We start from the raw sequence: 17,819 nt of genomic DNA, 5'->3' as shown, positions 1-17,819 counted from the left end.
AGGGCTGCAGCTTTTTCAGCTATCTAGGCTGGCCTCCAAAAAAAAAAAAAAAAACCCTTAAAAAAAAAAACTGATGCAACAATTTAAGATGATTTTGTGCTTATGTGAAGCCACTCCAGAGTTTGTTTGGTCTCACTTAAACGCATGAGCATAGAGGAGTGCAGCTGTTTGCTCTCGAGCCCCAGAACTGCTTTCAGTGCCCGCTTTTCTAGAACTTCCTCGAGCACCACTTTGCATGAGAAGCAGCAGGAAACGCTGACAATGGTGCTAACAGGATATTCATCATATGCAAGGCCAAAAAAAGTGAGATACTTTTCAGCCAATCAATCAGATAATCTCCATCCATCATCATTTCATGCTAAGAATTTCATGTTTTTTATGCAAATGCTAATGATTACCTATAAATAGTCTCCTCTGGTGCAATCGCTTTTCAGGTGTGTGTACCTTTTTCTTTTTGGACTGCTTAATATGATCGAGAAGTTATAATTTTCTGCGTCACCAAGTCTTTATTCTCTCTCAATGATAGTGTAAAGGTGCCTCATTTAAAGCTGCATTGGCAATTCCAAAGACCTCACACAGGAAACAAGAAATTGCACACTGAATGGGACTTTTCAACCCCACTGAAAGGTTTTTTCTGCTCCTCCTCCTCCCACTGCTGGCTGTTAAGAGCCCATGCAGACATAACTGCCATGATCACTACCCAGCAGCTAACACAGTGTGAGAAACTGGCCGCTGCACTCAGCCCGCAATGATAACAGAGTAAATTACTATGTCTATAGACGGACCACATGGAGAAATGTATGAAGGACTGATAGGTGAATAGTCTGGATGTGGTGAGCTTACCTGGCAATGACAAACAGGACACAGCTAACACCCAGGTAGGCCAGGAGGATGTAGACCCAGATGTCGGGAGTCATGGGGTTCAGGAAGGAGAAGAAGCCGCTGTTGGTGGTGTTGGGTTTGCGATAGATGATGCTGATGCCCATGCTCATGAAGGGCTTGGAGAAGTCGACGACCTTTTCACGCATGTAGGTGATGGTAAGAGGAGCCACTGCCAGGTCGGCTCTCTGTAGGGGAAAACAAAAGACGGGGAATTAATCATTTTCTCAATTCTTATTGGCAATTATATATGTTTTTTAGCCCACATCCTGCTACGCCTGTTAATTTGTTTGTTGGTTCACCACTTTCGGTCCAGACAGAAAACGGAAGTTTGATGCATGCTTCACTGCCTTCCTTTAGATTGATGTTATTGACTTTGGTGAGGTCTTAACTTTTAATCTACTCCACCCACACATCAGAATTTTAAATATGTCCAGTAGGCTTATATTTCTAGGTCCTTTGTCCACCAGTCAGTTTAGAAGTCAAGAAGATTCAAGAACTCCAACCAAGTCCGGTGGCCTTTTGGATTAAACTTTTAATAAGTTCAGTAATGTGTTTTATAATAACAAAAAACTGTGAAATGAAATGCGTTCATGTCAACTTTCTTTTATTTAGTGCTAGTAAGCAAGCACCCTTACACCCTATTGTAAGAAGGCATAGATTGTAGACACGAAAAATGTTCTTAAAATCAATATGTTAGCTATTTAAGAATTCAAAAGTGGAAAAAAATCAAGGCCCTTCATCTGTTATTTAGCCTTTAATTGGCAATTTCATGGTGAAGATGCTCAAATCATGGAGAATTGATGTTAAGCAAGGACAGCCTTCCGTATTTCATTTTAAAGACCAGCTCCAGTCATGTTTTAAGACACATATAAAATACTCTGCTTGAAATAATAAATTGTCTGATGTGTTTTTTCTGCAAAATACGTTAAATTGCCTTATAAAAATCCTCCCGAGGGATCTCCTTCTTCTCCCTCATTAAAAATTCCTGAACCTGAGAGTCCCCGCCCACTATTCTCCTTTCATAAATTGCAGCCAAAAACAAAACACGTCTCTGCCATCGTTTAGTGGCAACTTGTCGAAACTTAGCTAGCTTGAAATGTTGTAATTAGCAGTCGTAACGTTAACGTGAGTAGTCAGTAGTTTGTTCGCAAAAATCACGATGATGGTTACAGCTGGCTCGCACATCACTGAAGTGGTTGCCATAGGTTACACATAATGATATGCATAGCGTCACCCCGTCCATTAACGGGATTGGCTCCTCAGGTTTGTGACGTCTCAAACCTGCCAATCTGAAAACGTGTTGTTCAGCCTGTCCTTGGTACACTGCAGTTTAAAAGCAGACAGGCCCAGCCATGGAGATGACTGCTGATGTTGTCCCTGATATGTCTTGTAGCACATGAAGAACACCACATGGAGATGTTTACAGGGTGTTTGCATGCTGTAGTTAGCACTTACCCAAAAGCACTGTCTCACAGAGCTGCTGTAGACTCTTGGCCATGTCATACCTTTCATATTGTGTAATACATTATGTATTAGGAGGTTACAAAGGTTCCATATAACATTTCAATTTAACGTAAAATTGCAAAGCCACTGATGTAAAACGTCAATCATGAATAAATATTTAATAATGTGAAGGTTAAATATGTGACCGTCGCGTTCATGATGCCGTTTGGAAAAAGGAGAAACAGCCTATTTTCAAAGTATCAGTTCAAGTTTCATCTACGATATGAAGCCATTTTTGTTGTCACTACGATGATGTATAACTCTTAGTCACCTATTATATGCGTATGACTGCATATATTCAGAGGGTTACCATTTACTCTGGCGGCCCCCACAACTCCTCTGCACCACGGCTGGACAGGAGGTTAATGAAACCAGCTGCTTGGTTCACGCTTGGATACCTCTTTCCTCCAAGAAACGACACAACGCACAAAGGGAGGCTTTCTTTTCTTCCTACATACTGAGCGGTGAGAGAGGAACAGGGCTTGTTCCTACAGCGGTTCATGGTGCAGCATTTTCACAGAGTAAATGAGATCTCGTGTTTGTTTTGGAACTTTGTGCAAAGGCGTAAGACCTAAGTGTATCGGAATTGAGTCTGCTGCTTTCAGAAACGCACAATAACATAAATAAAAAAGGGATTGAGCTGAGTTGAGCATTTTTAACAATAAGTGTTCCGTTTCTAGACCCTAAGGCTATTCTTAACATGAATTTAACTTTCCCTGTGGCTAGGACAGCTCTTCCCCCAGCTTCCTGTGATAATAGCAGTAAACAAAGGTTAGAGAAAACATTCCCACATTGAGCGCGACACTGCAGATTACGCTCTCCTGTAGTCACCCCCACGGTGGCTAAACACACAGTGGCCTCTGAAGAGACGGAAAGACGGGAAAACCGGTGCATCCTGCCGTGCATCTGCTGTCTCTCTTAAACTATTCAGATTTGTACATCACATACCGCTCCCTCTGTTCTCGGCTGCCAACTGCAGCTTTGAACCAACCTGCCACTCAGCCGGAAGATCAACCAGCATGTGATTCCAGACATCCCTACGGTGGGCTAATATACATGCCGCATGTCCTTGTTCTGCTCACTGCTTCGGCACACAAACTGGGCACAAGCGAGATAACCTGATAGTGCCCTGCTGAGTGCCACATGGCTCAGTGTTATCTGGGTTTGCAGATGGCGGGCTTAGTTGTGTTCTCCCTCCGGACCTCCTCACCTGATGGCGGCCGGAGGATTCAAGAATTTACAACTTACATCGCCCATCCATTTCTGAACATGTTTAGCTTCATTACTAAGCTGTTTCTTTCATCATTTATGTATTGTTTTTTTATATTTTTTGGGCCATTTTTCCATTATTAGATAGGACAGCTGAAGAGAGACAGGAAATATGGGGAGAAAAGAGTGGGAAATGACCAATGTCTGTAAAAGATGGACGACGCGTCTCCATCTGCTCTCATTGTACGAAATTTAGGCCAAAATAGCCCCTGTGAAATTTAGGCAAAAATAGCCCCCGATGGTGACGTCATTTGGAGCAAGAGTTACGCAGTAGAGATCTTCCGGAAACTTCCGGAACAGATCGGCTGCAGGAGCCGTAGTTGTAAACAGAGCTGTCAATCATCTTTTTTGCAGCATCAAATAACTAATTAAAACTAAACTTGTCAGAAGAATGAACACTTGGATGTAAATCAGCATGATAAGAACTACCTATAATGACAGAAACCTTGTTTGAGAAACATTTATTTGGCGTGTATTTTGATTTTATATTTTGACTCATGTCCCATCTGTTAACATGGAGGAGGCGGGCTTTATGACCTATACTGCAGGCAGTCAGCAGGGGGCGATAGAGAGGGTTTGGCTTCGCTTATAGTGAGCTGTCAAGTTGTCCATCTTTTGATACAGTCTGTAAATGACCTGCAGCAAAGGGCCGAGGGCGGGAGTTAAACCTGCAGCTGCTGCGGCGCCTCTACTGACTGAGCTAAACCAGCGCACCAACGAGCTATATCTTTATCTTCATTTTTCAAAACGATTAAAGATAGCAGAGGCATTAGGTTGGAATTATTCTCTATCCTCGGATGTACATTTAGTGGCTTATTTCTTATATCAATGGCTTTATAAACCTCAACAATTACCCTCAATGCTATACAGACTCGATTTACATTTAACAGCTTTAAATTGTTCCTTTCTGATCATTTGTAAGAGCAGATTTTGCTTCAGTAGAATATGCTGCAGCATTTTTAGCTATAGGGAGGCTGAGGGAGTATAAGACACGTCTGATTGCCCAGTCTTACATGCATTTACATAACCCAGGGTGAGGAGGAATCAATGCACAGTGTGACATTTCCGTGCTCAACAGTTGGGCCATGCCTGAGCCAGCTTATACAATGCAGTCTCACATCAAAATAATACAAAAGGCTAATGATTAGGCATATGCGATGCAATCAAGACGCCGTTTCTTTGCATAAGCAGAGCATGCAGAGCACGGTGGCCTGCAACTGTGATTTACTCAAGGGGGGGGAGCTTTGGCAGGCTGAAAAGACATGTTTGCTGTTGAGGCGGTTGAACTTTTGCCCTCACAGCTTTGGGTCAGCAGCTCTCACCAGCAGCTCACCCTGCTGTCCCGGATAAAAATCAAAATCACACTTGTCCATCGACTCGCAGTCACATGCCTCCTTAATTACCAGAAGAAATCCTTAGGTGAGAAAAGAAGACATAAATCTAGTCAATGAAGAGTCTGTGGGCCAGCTACAACCTTCCGGTATATCTGTCCAAGCGAATATTAATTGCCATGACAGATATAAATGATGTGTTAAGCACGCTATTAACATTTGCATCACGGCGTGATTAAAGTGATCATCTATTGTGACTAAATCAAGTTTAACAAGGCCTGTTGCATCATTTAGCACCTTCTAAACAATGCCCTTTGGCACTGCAGAGCTTTGTTACTACACGGAGGAAATTAAAGGGCGGTATGTTGCACGGTGATAAATCGTCGTACTTGGAAGCAGAGCGTTTTGTCATTCAGAAGCATCAGACACACCGGGAGTAAATCCCCGAATAGTATTATAAGCATCCAGAAATATATTAAAAGGTAAAGACACAATGCAAGTATGATTTATGAGGGTGCACTGTGTGAGCATGGATGCAAAAGCTTTGCGTTTCAGCACCTTTTTATCAACTAAAACCAGCTCAGACCTTATCTAACTATGACCAACTCTAGGTCCACCTTTTTCCCCTTCTTTATCTCTTTGCATATGCTGTACAAGTAAATGCAATTCATACAATATGTTTCATAAGCAGTATTTTGAATGACACATATGTTGTGTTCTTGTCAGAGCTAGGAAGAAATACGGCCCAGCCTTGTTACCTCTGTGAAGGAGACGTGGTAGTTTCAGGTTTATTCCTAATAAATCCGCAGCCATACTGCACCCTCATATCATTCCAGGGTCAGATCTCTTAAGCTTGTCTTAAAGTTTATGTTTCAGGTCTGCTGAATCACGATCAGCTTATCCAAACCAACAGAAGTAGGAAACGCACCAGACCAAAAAATAGAGCCGACTAAAAATCCACAAAGAAAAGTCATGCGTCCTTGGTCATGCGATAAGGAGCAGTAAAAGCAATAAGGAGAGATTCTAATCTTCGCTCCTGCTGCTATTTACTAAGGCATTAGACCTAAAAGGAAAACGGCTCACAAATATACGTATAGTCTAAAAATAATGCATTTCTAGGACTGTATTTGTCTGCTGATTTATAATACTGCCTCTATAAAACACTCGCAAATGGAGCTGCTTGTTGTGCGTGGATGTGTGTGCGTCCAACAGCTTACATTCATATTCACAGCCAGCTCAGTCTAGAGGTCTCAATCACCAGATGCTACATCTTCACAAAACACATGCAAACCTTATGTCACAAACAACAACACTCTTTTTTTTTTTTCTTCTTCGATGTAAGATAATGAGCAGACTCTCTGTGGCCACCTGCACACTCTCCCTTTAAACCAAAGAACGCACTAATACAAAGAGCGACGTGCTGTTTAATGCTGGAGTCATGCATCTCCATTTCGTGCCAGCATTCTCTGCCTTTAGTAATCCATTTGTTCCCCTCAAGGTTATTGTTATTAACATGGATGTAGCAAAAAGCTTGGATGGAGAAGTAAAGTGCTGCAGTGGGAGCCCACCTTTCCCAACCCTTTCAGCACCAAGCCATTGACTCCTGCCATACGATTCCCTGCACTAAATGCCACTTAAGCTATTACAAGTTTTCAGCTGAGTACAGCGCTGACCCGATGGGGCTGAGGACAAAGAGAGAGCACTGACAGGGACACTTATGAAATGCCAGCGGAGAATTGCCATCACTTGGATGGGAGGCTGTTTCATGGTCGCTGTGGCTTTGAGTTCGACACAGACGGCTGCGATTGCCCACTATATGCCTCGGTTAGATGATTGCCTTTGTTTTCCCCTGAATTTGTACAATATATCAAGTATAACATGCCCATCTTGGATCTTTGGTTTATCCAGCTAAAGGAAGCGGCTTGTCCCGCCGAATGGCATCAACACACTTGTAACTTTTAGGCAACCTTGGCATAATTGTGTCATAAATGTAACTGACAGCTTTGCGGGCTCTTCCTGACTTGTGCTCAATCATAACTCTATCACAGCCCACGCAGAGGACATAACCGGCAACTCAGTTCAATGGCAAGCTTTTGTAACTTCGTGTGATGATATAAAACACTTCTGCAGTGAATCAAGCTGCATAATTGTAGAGATGCTGCTGATGTGGGGAAATATGGTCATTTACTTCCTTGCTGAGAGTTTACTGAATAGATTGACACCACTCTCATGTCTGTACAATAATAGCTGGAGCAGGAAGTCAATTAGCTAACTTAGCATAAAGACAGGAATCAGGGTGCAACAGCTAGCCTGGCTCTTTTTAATGCTAACAAGATCCCTAATTAATAAGTCATGCCTAACTTGTTTGATCAAGTCTAAAAATGACTCATTTGCTAATTCAAATAGTGTTGTATGCCAGCACTATTCCTTGGCTGGGGATTGTTACCTTGTAGCCTCTGCTTGTTGCCTGGAAACTGCTAGCCATAGCCTGCAGTTTTAGTACATTATGTCCCATGCTTTGGCATTACTTTCCCAGAATTCATAATAGTTCATGTGGGTTTCTATATAGTTTTTTGGAATAAGAGACCTGGTAATTCTTGTAAAATGTTCTTGAGGAGAAACTTAGGCTACAGGAATTGTAGTGAATTCTAATGGTAACAATAGAAAAAAAATCCAATTCCAATAGGACTGTGAAAATCCTTAAAGTAATAATCTTGAAGATTTTCGTTCATTTGCAGTATTACAGACTGGCTGTCTGTGGCGACATTCATGGAAAAAAAATCACAAGCGGCGCCCAGTTAGTGACGCGTTTTCCATCAGCCAGCAGTGGTTGGTCTGCCAGAGAGGGTAGGCGGAGCTAAGCAGCTGAATTTCTCCCTGGGGATAAATAAAGCATTTCTGGTGCTGCTTTTCCATTCTTGTGAGTAAACAGTAACCTACTATGGCTGAATAAGCAAAGAAAAGATGGATGACTACAGATACAACTTCAAGGAAAATAAGTGACAATCCAAAGAAAAAGAAACAAATTCGACGCTCAGATGAAGGCAAACAGTCTAAAAAGGAAAGCGACCGTCAGCGAGGAAAACCAACCAACCATGGACGTCACACATGCAACACTGTCTGGATATCTGGGAAGTGTGCTCCTGCAATTACCTTTTATCGCCATAGGTGCCGCCAAAGACAACCAAACTGAGAGATTACCACTTTACAGAACCAAACATTTTTTAATTAGGATTTCTTTTAGATTTTTAGACATGTATGAATCCTAACGGGTTCTATAGGAAAATGTCCCACAGGACTTTTTGACTAAACAAACTGGCTGCAGACTACAGCTACAGGGTTACCGTACACACATCAGAGTGACATCGTCCTCCTCATCTGATGCCAAGAAAGCAAATACGAATAATTCCCCAAATGTGAAACTTCTTTAAGGAAAAATGTAAATCATACAATATGAAGTCAGACTTACGTGTTCTATCAGTTCCCTGATCATGCCGTTCCACTGGCCCTTCTCGTCCTGAGAGCCGTATTTCCCATCAGGCACCAGGCGGATCTCATACGTGAAGCCCAGGATGTTGGCCAGCTCTTTGAGCAAGTCGATGCAGAATCCTTCGAAGCGGTCGTTCCCTACCAGCGCCTTGTCAGACTTCTTAAGCATGACATATGGCTCCTCCTGCACGGACCCAAAAGATCAAATGAAAAGCAATGGTGAGGTCAGCTTTTTCAATTTGTTTCAGCCCGTGCATCTAATTGAAGCAAAGTGATCTGAGCTGATGAGTCGCTGTTGCGTTTAACAGGCAGTGACAGCAGATTCAAGTTCAGCGTGCGGATACAGGGAGTGTTAGATTATGAGAGAAGGCTGAGGTTTCTCCTACATTGATGTATTAACAAAAGGAGACCTGAGCTAATTTAAGACTGTAATGTAAGAGAATGAAATTGCAAAGCTATGACCAGTGTGCGCCATTGTGGAAACAATGCACACAGAAGGAAAGTTAATTCAATCAGCGTGCCTGCAGTGTTAAGCTAACTAAACCTCCTGTCTCCCCCACACTGCTGTATGTTGACCGGTGCACAGGGTCTGTTCATTTTATGGTCAGGTAGCTGACACTCTTTACTGGCCTGTAATGTCCTGCCTGGCTGCTCATAATTCGGCCTGTATAAAAGCTTGATTAGGAACAGAATGCCGCAGTGAAATGGAACATGCCCACGTTGTTGCCTTCATCAATTGACACCAACCTCCGAGGGAGAGCGACCGAGCTGATGCCTGCAGTGACAATGACTAACGCCGAACGGCTCATAAATGATTTCCTTTATTAAGTGCCTGTTACCATTTCCCTTCCAGATAGACTCGCGTATCCCGCTGTGGATTTCAAACCATGTTGGTCCATTTATGCAAGAGCTGTAATGCAATTTATTGCCTGCAATAGCCAGATGTATAATTTACAAACTGAGCTCAGAAGCACGGTAATTGATTCTCTAGTGAAGGTGACCCCGTGCTTTGTGTGGGGTTTTTTTTTCTGAAAGTAAATAGAAACGGTCAAAGAGTATAAAATAGGCAGTCGCTATCCTCTTTATTTACACGGGAAATGGTGGAAATGGTAATGTCGTAATGGTGACATGTGGACACAGATATAGAAGACTGTCAGGGCATCATTTATTCCCCTATAAGAAACTAAGTACAAACATCTTTTATTGTTTGCCATGCAGAAATGAAGCCACTTGGACATTACAATAGGATGGCCCTTTAAATAAATGATAAGTTATGAATACTTGATGACAAAGCATTTACAGAGAAAGTGCTTAGCCACAAACTTTGCTCAAGTTGTCCAATTAACTTGATCAAAAAGTTTGCATGTTAAGGGAGAAAGTCATTACCATCTGTTTCTAGCCTCCCGATTCTTTCTATTCCCCAAGGTTCGGACTCAAATCAAAGTGTTTATACCAGTTCTCCCCTCGCAGTCGCAGCATGGGCGTGCATAACAGAAAGAGGAGGGAGGTGGGCTTTACGCGGAGACATCGCAGGCAATGGAGTGCAAACAATTAATGTAAGTGGGAAAACACATTAAGTGCCTTAATCTCTTCGACAAAGTTATCACGATAAAGCTGTCAGACGTCTTGTTCATGCATCGCTGGAATCAGTTTGATGCAATGTCATTACACTAAGAGGGGAGATTGATATTAAAGTTGAAAGTCTCTTCTGCAATTGGGATGTAGGCAGTGTTATCGTCTTAAACTAATGATTCCCGACAAAATGGCGAATCAAAGAACATGTCAGATACAGTCAAATGCACTTTATGGCAAAAAAATATCTGAAACATTTTAGGAAACTTAAATCGCAGCTGAAACACTTGAGCTACTTTGTGAGAAAGAAATCTACATGAACGACCCTCAAACATAAAATCAACAAATAATAACATGTCTTAGTGCAGTAGTTCAACATCACACCACTTAAAGCCTTGCTCCATTTCTCCTCTTTGAAACAGAATTAACATAGATGGCGCCTGATAGGCATTAATTATGTCCCGCCTTGACCTCACTTGTCATAATTACAGCCTTGTCGTTCAATATAGGCATAATGATAGTGTTTATCCTTGTAGCTTGTATCTGTCCTGAATAAGAGCACAGGAGGACGCCGTTGTCAGGAACGACAAGATGCCAGCAACCCATGACAGTGTTAAGTACATGTAAGCAGGAATCTACAAATGAATGTGATGTGGAGCTGTGGGTGGGATAGTCCTTTTTTTGTCCATACATGTAATTAATGCATTCAGAGGAGTAGTTCATTGTATAACACTGCCAATTTATTATTATTTGAATTATTTTTTGCTTCAGTCCTTCTCACTTTAACATCTCACATGTCACTGATAATTAACTGGTTGCTAACCCTCTGCCCCTGCAGTTGCAGTTCCTGAACTTGTCAAGCTTCCTGCACAGCATACATATGCAGTTTATAATGATGCCGATGGATATTTGAAACAACAGGTCCGTGCATTAAGACAGTATAAACAGGCTACTGATTTAAAGCAGATGTTAAACCAAAATGACAACTATCTCTGGCTGTTAGTTAGTTGCTAGCTAATTAAGCTAACGTTAGCTCTGTGAGGTCAGAATGCTGTGTGCCACTGTGACCTCTTAATGTTTCCTGCCACTAACTTTGTTTTTAAAAATTCGAGCCATGTTAAAGGGGCACAATCGTAAAATGCACAATGTTGCTACATACATTATTGTGCTAAAAGGCTAAAGACAGCAATGTGTGTTTATTGCACCATAGAGCTATAATGTAGGATCAGATTTTTGAGCCCTTCTAACATAACCCCCTTAACCTCTTTTGCTAAACCTTTTGCTTGTTGGACAAACAAAACAAAGTTTAGATTTATTATTTATTTTTAATATTTAGTTTACTAGCTAGTCAGGCATGCTAATGTTAGCAGCATGTTATTGCAGATAAACCTTAAATTTAATTGATTGAATGCTTAGTATCGCTCCTGTTAAGGAGAAGGCGAAGTCTATTTGTGGCTTGTACGGCCTCAAGTAGTCTGAGTTCTAAGTTCATGAGCTCATAGGTTATGGAGGTTTATATAGCCTACATTATATGATAAGTTAATATATATTAATTTTAGCTAAAGAGCTCCATTAGAAGTAGCATTGCTACAGCCCCTTGCAGAGCAAAACAAGAGCTGGACAGGTATACTATGTCTAACTGCAGTTGGACAATCTCTGGGTTTAATGAAGTGTCATTTATAAAACCGAACCTACGGACTGTGAGATCTATCATATTAGCAATTACTTTGGATTTAAAAGGTGTTTTTTAGACTATACAAGGAACATGCATTTTAATGTATTATCTGGAAGGAAAACAGAGACGACCAGAGGAGTAGGACATCTTAATGCAAGGCTACACGTGACCTACCAGGATGGTGGTGACGACGAGTGAGCGGTTAGCCAAGGAGTCAGTGATGTTCATCCCTTTTCGCTTCGGCACTTCTGTGATGTTAAGACCTCCGGACGCACTCCACTTCCCCACCTGCGGAAGATGAAAAGTGCGTAGCTGAGTGTTCTGTAGGTGGGCTGTGACCCCAGCAGACCCCCCCCCCACCAGTCTCCCACATTAGTGCCAGGTTGAACACATCTCCTGCAGCATTAGATGATTGGCTGAGTCACCTTTCATATTGGCAGGCCGGCATGTTTTTTTTAGAAATCAGAGAGCAGTTAGGCGTACGTCTTGAGACAAAGTAAAAATGACGGTCAGATGAAAGCAACTGGAATTATTTGATGGATTATAATGTGAAAACAATGGACTCATAAATATAGATCGACATTTTCAAAAAGATCTCAACCTACTGCATCACCTGCCCTCATCTCTAAATAGGCATTGCCAAAAGTAATAAAAAACAGATGCAAGAGAACGTTGACAGAAAGATAAGAGCTTTTGTTAAACCCTTCAGTTCAATCAATCACTAAAGGAAGTGTACCTTTGACATAGTACAAAGTAGGGATGCACCATGTTGGATTTTTCTGCCTATATACGATAAGCTGATGTTTTCCAACCCTTTCTGCTGATTGCCGATTTCAATACGGATTTATTAGGCGCATGTTTTTACACATAATTGCAGAGAAAATCAAGTAACCCCTGCAGTGGAATTGATATCATGCCAACTCTTATTTTAGTGGCCAAAAACTGCCATGACACAGACATCTTGCACCCTTCTTCACGCTTGACCGAAGAGGCGTTGTACAAAAGGTCATGTGTCTGATCATTCACGTTTCTGAGCGAACCTGAATGCAGCATCCTCCCGAAACAAAACAGTGAGGGAGACATGCCCGGACTTGTTTACAGCACCTACTAGGGAGACCTCAGTGATCGCTGTGAAGAATGTGAGCTAACTGTTAGCTAGTCAAGAGTGAAAGTTGTTATTCATTGGCTCGAGTTTCTGTGACTTTTTAGTCTTTATTTGTATATTGTTAATAACTTTGCGCAGGAAGTTGATGTTGTAGCACTACGTCAAGCTTTTTTAGGAAATCGTCAAGCATTGAGGCATAATTAAAACGTTGTTTTATCAGCAGAAAATATCGGCAGAAAAACAACATATCTGCCGATGCCGATGTCATTTTCAAACCATAATCTGCAGCTGCCGATAACGTGCCGATAATATCGTGCATCCCTTGTACAAATAACTGGAGTAAAGTCAGGTTAATTGATGCTTTGAATTTCTGACCCGTGAGTCAATCCTCATGAAAAAGAAATGCAGTGTCAATGGGAATAAAACAACCTTATGGAAACACTGCAGGCAAGCAACAGTTAATTTGAATGACGATACAATCCTGCGTGGGGTTGCCGGTTGGATTACATTGTGAGAGTAATTTTTCTCTGCAGTGTCGGTGAGATAAGCCAAGAGATTTGAACAAATAAAAGCATGCGAGAAGCCCCCAGGCAAAGAGCTCTGCATATTGTAGAGACACACTCAGAAACATATCATTAGCACAAATAGTCCTGTGGCTGTCGGTAACAATCTCTGTTTGCAAGTCAGGCCCTCCACCAAATCCTCCTCCCATCCCTTCTGCTTTCTCTATTACACACGTTTTAATATTCACTGGGGTTTGTGCTTGAGGTGGATCAGTTTAAAGACATACAACTCCAGCCCCCCCCCCCACCCACACACACACAAAAAGCATGAAAAACTTCTGCTAATGTCCTCCCTTCCTAATCCAGAGAGAGGCATATGCTCTAATTTGAAAAGCACATTAGTTACAGCTTGTCACACAAGCAAAGAGGACTCCAGGAGAGACGTTTAAAAATATCTTGAATGCTTTCCGCCTTGCAAAATTCCTTCTAATTGTACGCAATTACAATTAGCTCAATTCATTAAACATGATTAGCACAAGACTTAATTCAAAAGTTATTTACTCATGCAACCACACGCAGAGCATCACGTGCATTTCAGTCTCCTAAACATGCCGACGTCGGCTGTGTCAGTCACCCTTGCGAAACCTGTTATACCATAATTCTAGCACAAGCTCAAACTTGGGCTAATATTCAATTACAATGGATTAGTTGGAAAAAAGTCCACATCTTAACCGGCTCAAACATTTAAAGCCGATTCCACGGATATACAAGGAAAGAAAAAAAAGGGATCCAGCAATCCGTGGCGCACTGCGGGATCAACGTTAACATGCTTGAGCGTGGGATTTGTCAGCGTCACAATGAGAAGATGCTAATATGTCATCAAATACTGTCGCGGGATTGGCTCGGCTTCAACTTAATTGACCGCACGCAAGACAAGATGCCAGTAAAAAAAGGACGAGGCGAATGATTTAAAGCAGCAGTGTTACAAGCTCCATTCTTGAACAGAGGGGTTACAGCTGGAAAGCGCCTGCTATTATATAGTGTTGAGCCTTCAGGGAGTACTTGAGGAAGTCATAATGGGACTTATCCCTATTTGATGTATTCATAATGTATGAAAGCCCTCTAGTAGAGAAAAGCTGTTATAGTCCAGAGGGTGCTTTGCCTTCCAGTATAATAAAATAAGTTCTACATTAGCAACCTTTTAGTTTTCCCTTTTTTCTCAAACATGTTTATACAGCTCATTACCACCAAACAGCATTTTGGGCATCACCTCAAATTATCATTAAGAGAGGCTGCAATTAACACCCTAATGTGTACCCTAATCCAATTTGCTTTATGATCCACTAACTTATGCTTATGTTGAAACAGCCAATTTGCTTCCTTGTTAGGAGGTAAATGATACTGTCAGATTTGCATTATCTGCTCCGCATCGAGAGGGAAATGTGAAAGTTATTTCTGAAATCAATACTCCATTAAATTCTTTTTTCACGGTTTGGTCGTCACAGAAGTTCTAATGCAATGACACATTGCAGTTCTGCTTTTATTACATCTGAGGAGAGACAAAGTGTACCTTTTCAAGTCCGTCCTCCTTCAGGCTGATGATGTCCAGGTCGAAGTCTGTGCGTAGGCCTGTGGTCTTGTTGAACGACAGTCTCCCCGTCAGTCCATCCCAGTGTGACTGAAAGATATTATATATATTTACAATCCTATTCAAACACATATAGTTTATTTATAGACCTATGTATATTAGCAATGTAGAATACTTATCTGAGTCTAAACTAGGGATGCATGATATTGGATTTTTTGCCGATATCTGATATGCCAATATTTTCCAACCCGTTTTGCCAATTGCCAATTTCAATACCGATATATTTGGCACATGTTTTTTCCACCTAATTGCGGAGAACATCAAATCTCCCGTGTAGTAGTTATTTTAGAGGCCAGAAACTGCCGTAAAGCAGACATCTTGCGCCCTTCTTCACCCTTGACAGAAGAGGTGTTGTACAAAAGATCAAGTGTCTGATCACTCATGTTTCTGAGCGCACCTGAATGCAGCTTCCCCCCGAAACAAAGAAGTGAGGAAGACATGCCCGGATTAGTTTACAGCACCTACTATGGAGACATCGTTGATTGTTGATGAACTCTTTTTATCGTGTGTGCTTCCATGAATATGTAAGTTAGTTTTTAACTGATGTTTATGTTACACTCTGTTAGCGTTGGCTTTGGTCACGAGTGTATTTTCAACGTGTTTGATGTTGTTAAGTCCGGTAAAATGACGAGAATGTGAGCTAACTGTTTGCTAGTTAAATGTTGTGAAAGTTGTTTAACTTTTGTCAATTGGCTCGAGTTTCTGTGACTTTTTAGTCTTTATTTTAAATTGTTGATAACTTTGCGCAGGCAGTGCACTTGCACACTCGTGCCGAGTTAATGTCGTAGCACTATGTCAAGCTTTTTTATGGAATTATTGAGCATTTAGGCAGAATTAAAGGGTTGTGTTATCGGCCTATCTGCCAGTATGTCATTTTCAAGTCTAGCTGCAGATACCGATAACGTGTCAATAATATCTTGCATCCCTGGTCTTAACCCTTGTACAATCAGAAGCAGTCAGTCCAATAATTCAACATACTATGTATTTGTGGGCTTGGTGGTTGTGTAAGTGTCTAGGATATCGTTCTCATTGTGTTGTGTATATTCCGTCATACCTATTGCCTTGAAGGTACAAAAGTCCCAAGATATTTTGTAAGCATTACAATATATGACATCGATAATAAACAAATAAGCAAAGACAAAAGCACAATCACATTGGACAATACACAGACCACACTCGATATCCTCCATCTTTCGCAAAATTAATTCACACCCACACACGCAAACACACACACCCACACACCAAAAGTACAAACGCAAACCGTACGGGTTGCATTTCCTTTTTTAAATTACATTTTACATCTCAACGCCTCCAACGCATTTCGCCCCCATGACTGCGGAGTTAATTAACAAGCATCTCCTTTTGCTTGATTCCCCGTGAGGGGGGGAAACACATAACTGCCCCTTATTATGATTCCCTGATACCCACATCCTCCACAGACGTGTTTTATTAGCAAACACATGGCGGGTTTGGCTACAGGCCTGTTCTTCTCACGCTTGTGCTAATGGAGGTAGCCATTTTTCAACTCATAGTACCTGTATGTGAATGTCATTGTCATTGTGTGTATTGGTATCTGTACAATATGGAATGATTGGTCATTATGGAGGGAATTTTTCTAAAACGCTATGCCCAGATGTGTTTTATCTTGTTTATGAACTCTTTTGTCAGTTGTAATCCATCCGAGCAGATTGTTTATTGCTTGTTTTTGACATTTCCATTCAGTCACAGTCTGATACAGGCACTAAATCTTTAGTAAGTAGTACAATAGAGTAATCGATCCCTGTGTGTCAAGATGCAGCACCTTGCTAATATTAAATTCCAAACTGTGATAACCTTATAGGCTATAGTTTGCATCTGTCCTCCCTTTAGCTTCCGAGGCAGGATTGAAGCTTCAAGGAGAAATTTGTGGCGCTCTTCTTTTCCAAACCCCCTCACACCTCATTCCATCTGGCCCATCGCCACCGAGGTGGGTGGCATGTTCAAACAGCTCTAATTCAGAGAGTGACATAAATGCCTGAGCCACATCACAGCCGAAGGGCCAATTCGACCTTCAGAACATATCAGACGCCTGTCTAGAAGAGAGTGTAAATCAGGCCCGAGTAAGTGTTTGTATAACCAAACACTACAGCGTGTTTGTAAAAGGACAATGTAGTCATATTTTATTGGCTTTACTCATGATCAGAGCATGTCACTTAACATGCCTACAAATGGTACAGCTTGTTACACTGCTAACTGTTTAAACTGACCTTATGTACCGCACACACAGTAGACATTGTTTGCTGTGCATTGTAAAGCTAAAGGAATTTACAATACTGTGTTTGCACATTTGGCAGCCAGGCACAAATTGTTGCTAGAACTCAAACACAAACAATGGAATTCATGGATGTTGTGCCAGGCAGGGATGTACAGCTGAGGAACATTATAATACAGGGCGTCAGATTTCAGAGCACGATGTAAATGGCTGAAAACAATCATTTCATAATGGTGGATGATAAGTCACATTTTCTGAGCAAAGGTGAAAGCTTTTGGTTACAACACAGCACTCACAATAACGATCCAGTAATAAGGTTTTTCTTGTTGATGCATCATTAGAATTGCTTGGTTACACATTGTTACCTCAGCTCTACAGAAACAGGCAGAGAATCCTAACAGGACTGCATACTGTCGGCTTAACCGCTCATTTTTGGACTGTCTTTGAATACGAGTGAAGAAAAAAAGCTTGGTGCCATATTACAAAAGGAGGCTTTGCTCTTGCAAGGACACTTCCTGCTGGGGAAGAAAACCCTTGGGGGAGCCACAAGCGGTGGCCTTTTCAAACCTCCCACTCACCAACACTTTCTTT

The 17,819-nt window shown here is 41.6% G+C and overlaps 1 protein-coding gene across 2 annotated transcripts in view; it reads right to left on the bottom strand.

The window, feature by feature from the left end:
- grik3 (glutamate ionotropic receptor kainate type subunit 3) overlaps window positions 1-17,819 on the bottom strand; it is a 102,474-nt gene that overhangs the window by 15,116 nt on the left and 69,539 nt on the right. For both annotated transcript variants that reach the window (XM_069655531.1, XM_069655532.1), the window contains 4 exons: window positions 14,900-15,007; window positions 11,896-12,009; window positions 8,455-8,658; window positions 844-1,067 (listed from right to left, as the gene is read on the bottom strand). In XM_069655531.1, the coding sequence (XP_069511632.1) occupies window positions 844-1,067; window positions 8,455-8,658; window positions 11,896-12,009; window positions 14,900-15,007 (650 nt within the window). The remainder of the gene's footprint in view (window positions 1-843; window positions 1,068-8,454; window positions 8,659-11,895; window positions 12,010-14,899; window positions 15,008-17,819) is intronic.

Source organism: Semicossyphus pulcher, unplaced genomic scaffold (assembly GCF_022749685.1).
Source record: "Semicossyphus pulcher isolate SPU_LCO1_2020_fin unplaced genomic scaffold, fSemPul1.0.p SCAF_9, whole genome shotgun sequence".
Lineage (NCBI taxonomy): Eukaryota > Metazoa > Chordata > Actinopteri > Labriformes > Labridae > Semicossyphus > Semicossyphus pulcher.
This window is presented reverse-complemented; position numbering and strand designations above follow the sequence as displayed.